Source organism: Epinephelus moara, chromosome 11 (assembly GCF_006386435.1).
Source record: "Epinephelus moara isolate mb chromosome 11, YSFRI_EMoa_1.0, whole genome shotgun sequence".
In the NCBI taxonomy this organism is placed as follows: Eukaryota; Metazoa; Chordata; class Actinopteri; order Perciformes; family Serranidae; genus Epinephelus; species Epinephelus moara.
Genome location: NC_065516.1, coordinates 13,961,715 through 13,976,877, shown reverse-complemented (window position 1 = coordinate 13,976,877; position 15,163 = coordinate 13,961,715). Strand labels below are relative to the sequence as shown.

Genomic DNA, 15,163 nt, shown 5'->3' with positions numbered 1-15,163 from the left:
TTATTTGAACTGATAAATATGTATATATTCATCTATTTCAGCATTTTATTTATTTATTTACTTACTTATTTTCTTCTTTATCTGAGAATTAAATTATATATTTATTTATTTATTTAAGCATTTTATTATATATTTATTTTATTTATATATATTATTTTTAGTTATTTATTTACTGACTTATTTATTTATGTGAACATTACATTATATAATTATTTAATAATTTATTTCATAATTTATAATTATTAATTTATATGAATGTTAAATTATATAATTATTTCTTTATTAATTTATTTTAGCATTTTATTATATAATTCTTTATTCTACATTCCATATAACACTTTTATTTTTATAATTGATATACATACTATGTTTATTATTCTACATTTTTAAAGTATTAACTTATATAATTATTTATGTATTAATATAAACATTTTAATATATAAATATATAACATATCAACTGATGTAAAAAAAAAAAAGTCTTTATTATTATTATTATTATTATTATTATTAGTTTATTATTTGTTTATTTATTCACTTATTCGAGCATTTACTTCCATAATTATTTGTACATTATTAGTAGTTCCGGCCCAAACTGCAGCACAAACACTGGTCCCACTTTTAAAGCACCGAGCGACTGCTCCTCCCATTACAGACGATCTCCGGGTGGAGGTGACGCCATACTGAGGGCAGGAATCCCACAATAGCAGGCGGAGAATTTTTTTTTTCTTTTTTTTTTCGAGGCAGAGCTGGGGCTGGTGGCTGTTTCAATCAAAGGGAAGGCAGAGGGAAGGGAGGCTCTGCGGAGGGATGTAAGATGGCAGAGCTACAAATGTTGTTAGAGGAAGAGATTCCGGCCGGCAAAAGAGCGCTTGTGGAGAGTTACCAAAACCTGACCAGAGTAGCGGACTACTGCGAGAACAATTATGTCCAGGTAAGTGAGTTAGCCTCCACGTTATGTTCAGCCTCTTTTTGTCGCGGAAAGCTCGGGATTGAGTCGGTTGTTGGGACAGGAAATGTGGATAAAGAAGCTGGACTCATCCGCCCAAAGCTTGGAGCTCTTCTAACACTTTGATGCCTTTAAAACTATGGGACATTTGGCTATCTTTTGTCTGCTCGGTCCTCCCTAATCACATTTATCCCGTTTACACAGAGGGTGTGTCTACTTTTTTTATTATTACACTGGCTCGGTCCAGAAACTGCTTCCACTCTCACTGCTGATACGGAGGCCTGTGTGTTTTACAGCACCAAGTTTTCCGCTATTTTATTTAATTTTAAAGACGCCAGCGGGAAACTTACTGCAGCTTGTTCACTTTAAATGATGCTGACACTGCCTGGAAATGTATAACTACACTGGTGGGAAACTACATGTCATACTAACACTGCAAAGTCTACATGAATATTATAGCAACATAGCAGTCCATTACATTCCATAAGGTCATTAAACTCACCATTTAATACCACAAAAAGTCCCCATTGGGATACTACAGGAATATTACAGTGGAGAGCTGCATTATGGACTTGTAAGCGCTCAGTGCAAATGTTATGTCAGTGCATGGCTTTAATTGGTGCTGCATGATTATTTTAACCATTAAACAACACATAATGCCACGTTAAAGCATATTACATGCATGGAAAGCTTGACTTAATGGTGAGAAGAGCAGGGTTTGCAGGGTTGCAACTAGGCAGAGGGAGGAATGTAAAACCATTGTTAGTTGGTCAATAAAGGTTGGAGGTATTGATTTTTCTCCTTCTCAACTTACTCACTCTAACAGGGCTTGCTTTAATCTGTGCTGGCCTGTATGAATCTTCACATCTGTCCTGGAGTTCATGTTTAAAGTCCTTTTCATGATGAAGTAGCTAAGTATTAAGCTCCTGCATTTGAGCTACAATAAAGTAAATATGTGTCTTAGCTTCATACCTTCACAGCGGTGTCACCGTGGCCACAGGAGGCTTTGTGTTTTCGATTTGAACACTAATATCTCAGTGGTAAGCCACTTCTTAAAAACAGCCCCGAGAACAAAATGAGCGACAGACAAACAGTGGTTGGTGGGAAACATTTTTCAGCAGGAAGACATCCCACCATATCAGCTTCAGAGGGTGTGTCCATTCCAGCTGTACTCCCCAATGACTCCCTGTAATTTTGTTTTCTTCTGTGTCCTCTGATGATTTTGGCGTGGTGAGGCTCTGAAGCTCTGTGCCAGATATAACCCACACAAACACTACGGGACGAGAAGGTTGTCATCTTATATATGAGCCTTAAAATGAAGTGGATGAAGCTTCTTTTTCCCCCTGCTGCTTTTTCAAGTTTTGTGCACTTATTTATCATGATAGTTCAGGTCAATGACAGTATGTAATTATGTATAATTATATACAGTCTGTGGTTCAGATACAGTGAAATAAACAAATGTGGGCGTTTCCTTGTTATGGATTTTCTTTACACCACGAGATCGAGGCATTACAAAGTGATTTCCCACAGTGACACAGTATTCATAAAAGCAGAAACAATGGAATTTTGTTTACTTTTGTATAAATCAGCGTGACAGCGTTTTGGAAGTTTTGAAGGAATGACAAGACTGTTACTGTTATTTAGCGATGGGTATTGAACCTACATGCTGACAGAAATGTGTCTGTGTCAGGGGTTAGCGAAGCGTTGGTGTTAAATGTCAGGTCAGGTTTGTAGTTCTTTTTAGTCTTGATGATCTGAAGAAGTCATGAAGCCTTTCTTTAGATACAGTTTGAGAACTTTGACTTATTTTGTCACATGGGAAAAAGTCTGCTATGGCTGCAAAGCCTGGGTACTGTATTGGCACTATTTTTTAAAATTTGAAATAACTTAGTGTTTGTTTTTAAGGTCAATACTAAAATGTTGTGACATGTGTTTGTCAATATTTTGTACTTATTTTTAGTGACATTTGACCAACCCCCATTTTAATTTGTTTAGGGTTGGGTATTGAATCAAAAACTGTTGAGCTGGCATTGAATGCCACATCTATATTTTGTAGTGTTGTCTTGTTTACCCATTCTTGATCAATATCCCTCCTGAATTAATCATAATTTTACAATTTTGAGACAGTTTTACAAATGATATATTGACATTTTAGAAATTTGGCTTTTTTCTTGAATGAAAAAAGAAAGAAGAGAAATCCCACGTGGCATTGATATAGCTATGAAAACTGAGGAATTGTTTTGGCTAGGGTTGCAGCAGTGTGCTGACACTGTGTTTATATCATGATATAAAATGGATGGTTATCATATCGTACTGTGTTTGCTTATCTGCAGTATTTAAAAATAAATGCAGCTGCACTGAGTATCTCACCTGCACGTATGCATCGCCTTTCCTCCTTGACTTCCTGCCAGACTTTTTTCTGAGGTGTTATTCCATCAAAATCTTGTGCCAATACTAGGGTATTGGCACATGGTTTTAAATTTATAACAATACTCAGCCCTAGATTTTAAGGCCAATACTGACTACTTAATTGTTCATTTCGGACCATATTTAGTCCAAAGCGACAAACAATAAGTGCATTTAAACTGAGTGGACTACATCCCTGCTAAATAAAGAACTAAAAGCGTATTTAGTTCCTGGAGTAGTTTTTTTTTTTATGTAAGAAATTAGATGTAGGTAATTAAGGGTGGAGGAATATTGATTCTTAGATGCATTGGCAATCTCTCTTGAAAGAAAACCGTCATTTCTAAGCCCAGTTTTCGGCATTATGATTGCCTGTAACAAAGTTGTAAGACTGGGCTGTACGTTCCTTAGGCTGCACTATTCGGATGATGAAACATAACAGACATTAACATGTGCATTATATTTATGTTCTACTGCTACTGTAATAATGAAAGATAATGGAGGCAAGCTGACCAATGATTGTAATCATGCACACCTTCAGTTTCTTGTAGACAGGTGTGAAGGAGGTGTGCAAGAGAAGAGAAGTCCTGCACACTGTTCTTTTACTTGAAAATTAAAGGACAGTGTGGGAATTCTCTCCTCTTTTAATTATGAATCATTAAAAATATGCTGTGTTTTAAACATAACAAATAGTCACACAGTAAGTTATGGATCAAAATCAAATATTTTGATGCAGCAAGATCATTTTATAATCCCATTGTAGTCTGAATGGCATTGTGAGGTGCTTAGACATTCCAGACTCTACACGTAATGCTAACATTGAGTGTCAAAGTGTGGTCTGAAAAGAAAGTGTTTGCTTTCAGTAAACAGGAGAAGCTCCAAAAATAGTATTTAGATCATCATGGGACCAAAGCTCTCCTCTGAGACCCAAACTACTGAGATGTAAACTGCAAAGGAAGTGCACAAAAAGTACTTCTTCAAATGTCGTTGGCATGCAGCTGTGGATAGAGGACAGTAGGCATGGATGTCTGACTTTAACTATGAAAAGTTGTGTTTCATGAGTCGAACCGATTTGGAGCATCTTATTTTAAAGCGCTGACGTAAAAAAATAATAATCAGGATTTGAAGCTTTTTGGCGCACGTTGCGAGCTCTGTGTGAAGTGAGTGTCACACTAACAGTGCACTTTTCATAATCCCTCTCTGTCTGCCTCTGATAGAAACACACACACACACACTCTGTGCACTCTGAACTGAACCAGCACATATCAACATGCCTCAGCTTGAATCGGCTCGTCCTGTTCGGCACTCCTCCTTCACATTTCCATCCCTCCTTCTTCTCCTTCCTCCTCTCTGTCGCTGCTCTTGTCATGGAGGCGCTGAGAGTTCAGCGTGGACTCGGCAGACTGAAGCAGATGGTGAAAGCTGCGTTTAACCAAGGACAGATCACTGCCCTACTTTCTCAACTTGATGGTGACTTTTGTTGGTCCAAGGGAGTGTTTTGACATGTGTGTGTGGCATATGACACACTGACGGGTCAGGGCTATGCTTCCTGTTTGCCCTGCTGACTCCAGAGACTTGACATCCCTAGAAATGCCTTCTCACTGTGTCAGGAAGTGGCTTATAATAGAGCCTTAGAAACCCACCCTTTCAAATGAAGACACATGTACACAGATTATTCTGATTAATGTGGGGGTTAGTGTTTTAATATGTTCCTGTATATTCTAACTATATAAGGTTAAAAAACAATCCCTGCTGCCTCCTTGAAATGTTTTGCTCACTTTTTTTAATTGATGCGAGTCAGGTTGTTTAACCTCTGAGACAAGGACATGTGCACTGTATGCAAAGTGAGCCACCTGGCCATGCTGTCATGGCACACTGAGAGGGCTGCTTTGTTAAACGCAGTCATACAGTTTAGTTGTGCTCAAACTGTATTTGATATTTCTGGAACTGAAAGAATTTGTTGATTGATAGAAAACTGATCTGAAACTGTTGTGACGATTATTTTTTCAGTGGTTGCAGTTTTTCAAGTGTGACAATGTGCAGCTTTTCTTTGTCATATGATTGTTAATTGAATATCTTTGATTTGTACTGATGGTCCGACAAAACATGCATGTTGAAGATGTCGCCACGGGCTTGTTTTGTTTACATTTCATAGACAAAACTATTTATCGATTGAATAATCTGTGGATTAATCAATTGCTGTAGCTCCAGATGTTCCAGTCGTGGCACTGAGAAGCACAACCTCATTTAAAAATGTCTTGTAGCCAAAGCTCAGTCAGATTTGTAGTCCTTTTTTTAACATATTTACTCATTGACCAAGTATTGCTTGTTATGAATTATAATTTTGTTAACTTTGGGGCTGCTTATAATCTTTAATTTCCTTTCTAAATTAGTCTCCCATTTAATCAATTGATATTGTAATCTATTAAAAGTCATTATACAGAAAAAATCTCTCATTGACAGCTTGATACCAAACACAGAAAAGCAGCAAACCTTGCATTATGAATATGGAACATTTTCAATGACTATGTTCACATTGTCACTAAAATCCCGAATATAATATTCTGAATTTGATGCGGGTCATGTAAACAACACAGTCTGTTTGGATATTCTGAGTCATGCCTTATTCTGAATGCAGCTTTCTCTGATGAAGTCATGTTGCATATGTCAGATTTATTCAGGTTTTAGGAGCATTCTTTGGACATGTGCACTGCACGTTTGGAATATGTGTCTCAATTGGGGTTTTACCGCAGTTTACAACACACAGCCTCTTGTCTGTTTACAGTCAGCTCTGTGCATTGTTCACGAATCAACTCATTATAGAGATGCATGCCCAAAAGAAAAACCTCAAATTTCTGGTCAGATGGAGAAACACTCTTTTCCTTTTTCTCAATGTGTTTAAAGAACTGTTTTAAATGGTACGCCCTGTTTATTTCTGTGTTTTTGCTTAGTTGTATTTTAGGAAGCCTTGCGTAACACTATGGCCAAGGGACTACAGATGAAAAATAGCCCCTTGGCTAATTCTGGCATTTTTATACCAAGCGTATTTATTAATTTCCACCGTCCCTTCTTGAATAAACTAAACCAAACATCATGAAAGACTTGGATATCAACAGGTTTCTGGATATGCGCAAATAATGCAATGCTGACCTTTTCAAGGAGGTGGTTGAAAGAATGAAAGAGGAAGGCTGGGTTTGCTCAATCGATCAAGTCTGCCACTGATGGAAAACTTAAAAAGAAAAAAAAAACATTTTGGCACAGAGAAGCAAAATGACAAGTGGTTCCAGTCGTTCTGCTTTTCCATATTTTGATGTGATAAACAACACCTTAATTTGAGTATGCACGGCAGCAATGGGACTATCAGTGGAATATTCATTTTTATTAGCCATGTAAACAGCTTAATCTTTTCAGAATGAGGGCAAATACTGGAATATTATGATCATGTAAACATAGTTACTGATGAATAAATCGAACACCAGTAATCATCTGTTAAACAACTAATTGAATAACGGACCAAAAGTTCTTGAACTAGAAGACTTTCAGGGTTGGAAATTGGCACCAGACATGAGCCAAATGCTGGTAAGATATGCACGTGGCTACTATATTCGCTTCACTCACCAGCCAAAAAAAACCATAGGTTGTCTATTGAGTGGCTGGTATATTTTGAAATCTTGGGCGTGGAAACTCCAGCAACACTTGTAGTATTTAGAACAACTTGATTGTAGGACCAACATGTTTCAGCTTGTGGCCTTCATCAGATTTAAGATTTTGAAGTCTTTTCAGCCACACTGGCAGGCAGACAAAAAGTTAATTTACAGCCCTGGTTTTAGTGCAATAAGGTTCTTTTATGGCCCGTTTAAGACAGCATTAAACACATGTAGGTGTAGGTCTTAAAGAATGGAACAGTTTACCATAGTTGGCAACTAACAATGATAGGGCGATTAATAGATAAGTCAATCGAGAGAAATTTATTCACCAGCTGTTTTGATAATAGATGAATCGTTTCATTTTTGAGCAAAAATATCAGACATTTGCTGGTTCCAGCTCTTTGAATATGAGAAATTGCTGCTTTTCTTTGTGATTTAAGATAGTAAATGAACAGTCTTTGAGTTTTAGACTGCTGTTTGGACTAAAGCAAATCAAGGATGTCATTTTGGGTTCTGGGAAATTTTGATGAGCATTTTTCACAATTTTTTTTAGACAAAATGATGAATCAATTAGGCTTAATCCTATAAATAGTCAGCAGATTAGTCAATAATAAAATGAATTGTTAGCTGCGTTGTTTTAAAGTAATTGCACTGCCATTACCAGAAATTCTTGGGAAAGGTTGAAGGAAACCACATACAGTAACAAGGAACAGGGAAATGGAAGTAAGACATATGGCAAACCAAGAGTTCAAACACCAGATCAGATGCAGTGTTGCAAGCTCGGGGCATGTGACTGCTGAGCCAGCATGGTGCCCACTTGTGCTTTTAGTTCTGCTCTTAAATTAGCAGTTTGGAAATGGGGGCTGTAATGTGATAATCAATGCAGGTAGCATCTCACGACAGAAGAGACACGTCCTCTTCATGTCCTGGTCATATAACCTTGGTGTACCTGTCCTGTGCTGTGAATTAATGTGAGTTCTTCTCCCTGGAAGAGAGCAGGTGGCAGTTTTTTTGCACACAGCTCTGTCTCTCTGGGTTACCCTCAGTCCTCATTTCCTGTCCTTTTTTCTCCAACTCTCTCTCTCTCTCTCTGCGGAGTGGCCTGGTTTTTCTCCCAGCATGGCGAGGCCTAGCGGCTCTCAGCCTACCAGCCAGGCCCATTCATCCTTTCTGACCACCTGTCACTCCTTCCCCCTCAGCTGAGCGGGGCTGGTTTGGTCCAGACTGATCTGTTACAGTCGGGTTAGAGAGTAGGAGTTTCGGAAAATTACGTGTATACTGACATCATTGTTCCAGACAAAAATAGTCTGCTTGTCGTTGGATTAATACAGAAGATGTGCCAGGTTTTTGTGCATTGTTCACACTCTTCTTTTAATGTAGAAAAGTGCGACTTACACCCAAACACCCCTCTGTGTCAGGGTGACCCAGCACAAAGGAAGAGCCGTTCCTCCAACTCTCAGATCCTGTGAAGATTGATTATTTGTTTGTCAGTTAAATGTGTTGTTTCAGGTATGGAGCAGAGACTTTCTGCCTGGACGAACCAATTATCAAGTCACTCAGGAAAGGTTAATGAGTTTCCTCCATGTGCACACTTCCCCTTTGTGTCTCTTCGCTGACATACTGAAGGAATTTTTAATTGTGCGCTGGCAGTTCTTCAAGGTCAGGTAGACCTTATGGCCTTTCAGTCAGCCTCCATCTGCCCCAGAGGATTTATGAATTCACGTAGCGTACTGCTGAGTTTTTTTTTTTGTTTTTTTTTAAAGAACTAAGAGTTAGCTCAAGGAAGGATTGAAGTTGTTAAGTCTGCAGGTTTTCCTTATTCCTTATTCCAAACATGTTCCAGTGTCACTTTCACTACCCTGTCTGTCTCCTCAGGTGGTTTCTGTAGAAGATAAGTTTCTCACAGTTTCTTGTTTAAACATGTGGATACTTACTGAAGAGGTTGTCATACATCATTTTATTAAGATCAATACATATAGCAGTTTTTTTTTCGATTAATCCTATATATTTAACACTTTATCTAGCTCAGTTTCTTGTTATCATCCACGTTTAATTCCCAGTAAGCATTGCGGGACATGTGTCCAATAAGTTAGTCTTATTAAGATCATACTGATGCTATTTAAAAACAAAGCGTACTGGCACTAGTTCCAGCATCTGTAAAGTTAAAGGGAAGTCCGTGTATTTGTCAACCTCGAGTTTATTCTCAGAGTGCATTTTGATTTGATAATTCATTTTTGATATACTGATATCAATATTTCAGAGTTGAAACATTTAATGGCGCTATATTTTGCAAATAAGATGCATAGTATGAATGAACATTTTGAATCGCTCAAGTTGAATTGTCACTAAGATATACTCTCAGCAGGACATTTTACAGTAAAAAAAAAACAAAAACCCATCAGAGCTCGCTGGTGTTGAAGAATGAACCGTAACACTGATTCTAAATTACTTTAATTTTATATCTACATTTCTGTACTGAAATTTGTTGTTAAGTTGACTCTGCCGATACAAATATATCTGTAGTAAGCTAATACCACATTTAAGTCACCACCTTGATTGTAGAGATGTGGGAAATGAGCCTCCTACTAGGGTTGCGAATCACCTGGGGATCCATGATACGATATTATCACGATACTTAGGTCACGATACAATATTATTGCGATTTTATAGTTTTTTTATTGTATTGCCATAAAAGATATAGCGATATATTGTGATTAAACTGTAACAGCTGTAAATTTTGTCCCTGAAGAAAAACTTTGTCAACATATGTTTTATATAATAAGATAAAATGTTCAGTCTGTTATTTCACTGCAGCCCTTTTTTTTTTTTTTTTTTGTGCGCAGCAGCAAAATGTATCTAGTGGACTGAAAAAGCAATTGAATATATAATTCTGGTAGGCTAACTGAAGTTTAATTTATATTTGTAATATTGATGATTTATATAATTTAAAAAAATAAATACTCGGCACTGTGTGATGATACGATATCGCTATACAAAAATATCGCGATACTATACTGAATCAATTTTTTTCCCCCATCCCTACCTCCTACTAGGGCTGGGAATCTCTAGGCACCTTGTGATTTGATTGGATTGCAACTTAGTAGGGCAACAATGTGATATTTAAGCGATTTTACTTTCATATAGTGTGGCTCTTGTCCAGGTTCCTTTCCTCTTCGATGCCATAAAAGCCAAAATGCTTCCATAAGTTCACGCTCAGCCACAACTCAAGTTAGCTTAGCTTAGAATGTAAACACAACTCACATGTATTCGTTAAATTTTACCATCCAGTCGGTTCAGCTGTAAGAAACGTGCAGCCTGGTCTTACAGAATTATTATAGGTGACCATAATGTCGAGATTTGGGTTTTAAATTGGAGATTGTATTGACTTCTCTGCATTGAGAAATAAACGCAAAGAGAAAATTGTGATGCAGCCAAGAGTCAGTTTTTCTCCGCCCTACCTCCTACAGAAAGCAGTACCCTAAACCTTGCAAACTGCTTTGATTGTGGTATTTAATAATGTGTTTGTGACTGTAAATTTAAATAAGTATAAGAGTAACAGCAGGGGTTGCTCCAAAATGAACTCTCCATCTGACCTTTTATTTGTCCTCATGCCCAATCAGTAAACTAGCCTATTGTTATTTTTGCTAACGCAAAAGAGGGAAAACTAGCAAGCTGTGCTGTGCACTTTTGATCCAACACCGTAGTTTGTTTGGTGATAAAGGTAAAGCTGTTTGCTGTGTTTGAAAATGCAGCTGTTTTATTTTGAATTAATTCAAGCAAGTTCAGTGTTCCTATTTGTTTGAACTAGATCTTTTAAAAAGTGACGCGCCCAGTGGCCCCAATCAATATTGTTCTTGGCAGAGTTTACATCTCCCAAATCAGTATGAGAGAGCATTTAGAGCTGCAGCGATTAACCAATTAGTAGTCAACCATTTAATTGTACGCCAGCTAATTTGATATTGATTAAATCTCTGATTCCAGCTTCTTTACTGTGAATATTTTCTGGTTTCTTTACTCATCTATGACAGTAATTATATGTCTTGGGTTGTGGTCAAACAACCCATAATTTTCTGACTTTTTTTTCATATTTTTTATAAAATAATTTTTTCATAATTTTCTTTATTTTTTTAACCAAACAACTAATCAGATAATCTAGTAAATAATTGGAAGATTAATTTGAAGTGAAAGTAATCGTTAGCTGCAGCCCCACAGAAGTGGTGAATAAAATGATACCGTGACCAATAGCATAAGAAATGGTCAAAAATAAAGAGAATGAGACAAATACTGGAATTTGTCCTTTCATGTGATCATGTCTGATCAAATTTATGTCTTCAAATCGCAGTAATAGAGAACTAGCTGGAGTAGAAACTCACTAGATGACGTATTGAAACTGGCAAAGTGACCATAGTGTTTTACCCTCCATCTGTTTTATAATATATCATTCTGTTCTATGGCAGGAGGAAGTAAATAGTAAGGAAATAGCTTGAGTTACATTGGGTCAGATCTCATGTTCATTGGCTCCACCTTATTCCCAATCAGCCGCTGGATGTCAGACAGCTACATCAATATAACAACCCACAGAGCACTAGCTGTAAGCTGCCTCCTGTCTCACTTATCTCACCCTCGTCCAGTCTGCAGCAATCAGCGGTCGATACAAAGTGCCATGTAAGCTCTACAACCTTCCAGTCGGATTTACACTCATTCTGCTCCTGACTACACAAGTTACCACACAAACTGAGGCGCTTTCAAAGGAACGTTCACCTCAGATTTCTTTATTAACCCGTCCACTTCACAGCTAAAACAAATCTGGGGTTGGTCCGTTGCAGCATGTTTGTTTTTATAGCTCCATGCACTCCTGACACTGTAGCAGAGCTCTCCAGCAACACTTGAAACTTTGAAGGCGAATGACATGTTGCAGAATTCCAAACATTCCTGTAAGTTTTTTTTTTTTCTCCCGTTCTGAGAGCATTTCCCCTCTGGACAAGTGGGAGCACATAAATGCAAATGTGCTTGTCAGCTTTTTGTTTTTTAAGGGAGGGCAGGGGATTTTCAGTGGGACGTAGCAGGTTCACATTATATGCTCCACAGAAGTGATATACGTCATCTGAAAGCAGGGAACCTGAAGATTTATTTGAGATGCAGTTCAGCACTGTGTCAAGTTTCTTCAGTTAGAATTCTGTGTTAAACATTATGTTTTGGTTTTCAGACTTCAAAGTTTCGAGTGTATATGGGCGTAGAACATTATGATGAAAATATATGATGGCCATTTTCATGCCGAATAAGATTGTTGCAGCAATTGTTGGGCTGATTACCATTTGTTACACAGATTTAAGCATTTTTTACCCATGAGTATTGATAAAAAATAGCAAAAAATCCCTCCAAAATGGCACACTAAGACACCAAGACCTTGAGGAACCCCACAGAAAAACCCATGCAGCCAATTGGTATTAAAAACTTTTGACATTTGGAGAGTTCTCTAAAACTTGCAATTTTTGGCGAAGAGATAGCTAGCACTTCTGTTCTGGAAACTGCTCAGAAACCCTGCTATGGTCAACATACCTATGAAAGCCATTCATGCCCAAGGTCTCTAATTTGTGGCTGTAAAATTTTATTGCGCTGTGATTATCATGGAGGTCACAATAGGTCATTTTATACAGTGATGTCTGTTTTTTTTTAAATGGTCTCACTAAAATTAAATGGCTTCTTTTGGGACTAACATCATCACACATTAATAAAACTGGACTCATTGAATCCACAATACCAGTAATCTCAGCTTTTCAGTCATATCCAATTTATGCAATTCCAAGACTGTTTAGGAACCCCAGTACGCAAAAATATTCTAATACAATAGGCTAAAATAACACATTCATACTGCCTGCAAAAAACTTCATGGTTTTTGGTAGGGATATTCGGATACCATTTTTACTTCCCAATACAGATTCTTGAGCTTGCGAATCAGCTGATACTGAGTCACAATCCAGTACCATTGAATTTGAAGTAACAACAAATTAACAGCTGTATACTACTGACCCTGTATGGATGTGAAATGATTGCTATCATTGTATGGCATGGCTCAGGTTAAACCCTCTTGTAAAACATCAACAAATAGGTTTAGAAATAAATGCCATAGAAAATGCCAAATATCTGACATTTTGCTAACGTTACACTATTTATCAAAAATTCATTCTTCTTCAATGCTCTAAAACAGTAGTTGCCAGTGACTGCAAAGAACAACTTGGCTATGTAGGCTAGTGTTTTAAGAGTGGCAAAGAAGAATTTGTGGTGTCGGATCGGTGCATAGACTGGCGTACTCTCCGATTCCCAATACAGAACTTAAGGTAGTATCAGAGGCATTTTCAATACTGGTACCTGTATCGGAACAACTCTAGTTTTTGCCCAAAACTGCATGGGATTAGCATAAAGTGGGCATGTCTATAAAGGGGAGATTGTGGGTAGCCATGAAACCCATTTTCATTGAGATACCTAGAGGTGAGAGTTTAAGGGACCTCCTGGAAAGTGGCCATGTCAGCATGACATAGATGATACCAGTGTATTCTTAAGGTCCTCTAGTTTCATATAACGGTGTATCATCACTGTAACTTTAAAACTCAAAGCCCTGTTTATCCCTTTGTAAAGAGGTTTTGTCATGCTCCAAACTTTACAGGGTTGGTTCATTGAGTTTTTATTTAGGTATTTTGTCTCACTTCCCCAGATCTTCCATTAGTCATGTAAGGGAGTCAGTAGGAATACTCATTTGGTCCATTTCCTACTTCTGCTCAGGCCTCTGGGTGGAGAGGCAGCTACGCCTCCTCTGACCCTTGAACAGTGTTTCTATCCTCAGGGAGGAAGTCTGGACCTTTCCTTCCTACCATCTTAAGGCAGCCAGCGGGCCTTGACAGTAAAGGAATGCACCACCTTGTTGAAAAAAAAAAGTTTGCACTCCAGTGGCGGTTGTCGGCCGTTATCTTGCCAGACTGGATAGGTGACAGCGTGAATTGGAAGTATTTATCCAGTTCAGTGCCTCAAAAACCTCCCATGAAACAAATCTGTTCTTGTGACTGCCACTCCCTTCTTGGTCCCAGATCTATCAGGCCACATACATGCTTACATACAGCGTCTACAGCCAAGCATTGCTACACTGGCCCTGTGCTTTTTGCTGTCTCTAAGGGCTTGTTTGATTATCTAGCTTGCCTCAGCTGCCAGCTACAATTTTGCTTTGTGTACACGGACCGTGCATTCCTCCGTACTCCCTTTTTAAACCCAGCTGAGGTGCTGACAGCCTGTCTACTACTGCCTGGATATTCGGCAGTCTCTTTCAGTCATTACTCAGCTCAGAAATATGAGATAAAGTGCCCCAGGAGCGCTAAAGCTCTCTGGGAGCTCACCTCATTCTCTGCATCTCCTGCTGCGGTATACTATGCTCGGCTCTCCGCTGCTGTTATTTACCTTTTGTACTGAGCAAGCACACATTTTGCTGCTCTCCTGGTGAATGTGTCAAGCACTGTTTGTTCTGTTTTTTTTAATATCTACTGTAGTCCTTCTAGCTGAAGATGGATGTCATAGGGAGTGAAGATTCTGGGTAATTGAACATAAAATCTGGTTAGTTTGAGGATTTGTGGACGGCTGACTTATGATGCATGAACAAGTGAAGGGACGACGGGGGCTTTAACTAGAGCAGACGGCTCTAAGATGCCGCCAGTGGCAGTACAATCAAGTGTCGCATCTGTCCTCCCAACGCCCACCACTGACCTCGTATCACTGCTCTGGCAGCTAATGCAGTCTGGATCAGTTCGTCCTGAAATACAAAAAAAAATCTCTAGGAGCTGAGCGTGTTTTTGACATGTTAGCTCAGATTATTTCATCCTCTGTTTAAGAAATTAAAAGAAACCTTCTGTGCAACTGATCGTGCTGGCAGAGCTCTGGATTTGAAGAATTACAGTTGTGTGATTAACACGAGGCTAAAGATTTAACCTCATGATGTAAACCAGGAAAGGAGGGGACAGCCCCGGTCAGCCCTTTCCATTCAGTGTATCAGCTTTCCTGACCAATTAATATGATTCATTGTGGTTGTAGTCACTGTGTCACTGGGGAAATGGAAACTGAGAAACTGTAGTAGATGACATGCCTGTTATAAGTCTTTGGTGCTCCAGTTTTTGGGCGTAGTT

General features: G+C 38.3%; 1 protein-coding gene across 11 annotated transcripts in view; it reads left to right on the top strand.

Moving 5' to 3' along the window:
- Positions 1 to 724: 724 nt before the first annotated feature.
- abi1a (abl-interactor 1a) overlaps positions 725 to 15,163 on the top strand; it is a 69,754-nt gene continuing 55,315 nt past the window's right edge. For 5 of the 11 annotated variants that reach the window (XM_050057227.1, XM_050057229.1, XM_050057235.1 and 2 more), the window contains exon 1: positions 726 to 933. In XM_050057227.1, coding sequence (XP_049913184.1) covers positions 817 to 933 — 117 coding nt within the window. In that variant the 5' untranslated portion in view covers positions 726 to 816. Of the gene's footprint in view, positions 934 to 15,163 lie in introns of all 11 variants that reach the window. The other 6 variants (XM_050057233.1, XM_050057231.1, XM_050057237.1 and 3 more) reach the window with 3 other exon arrangements.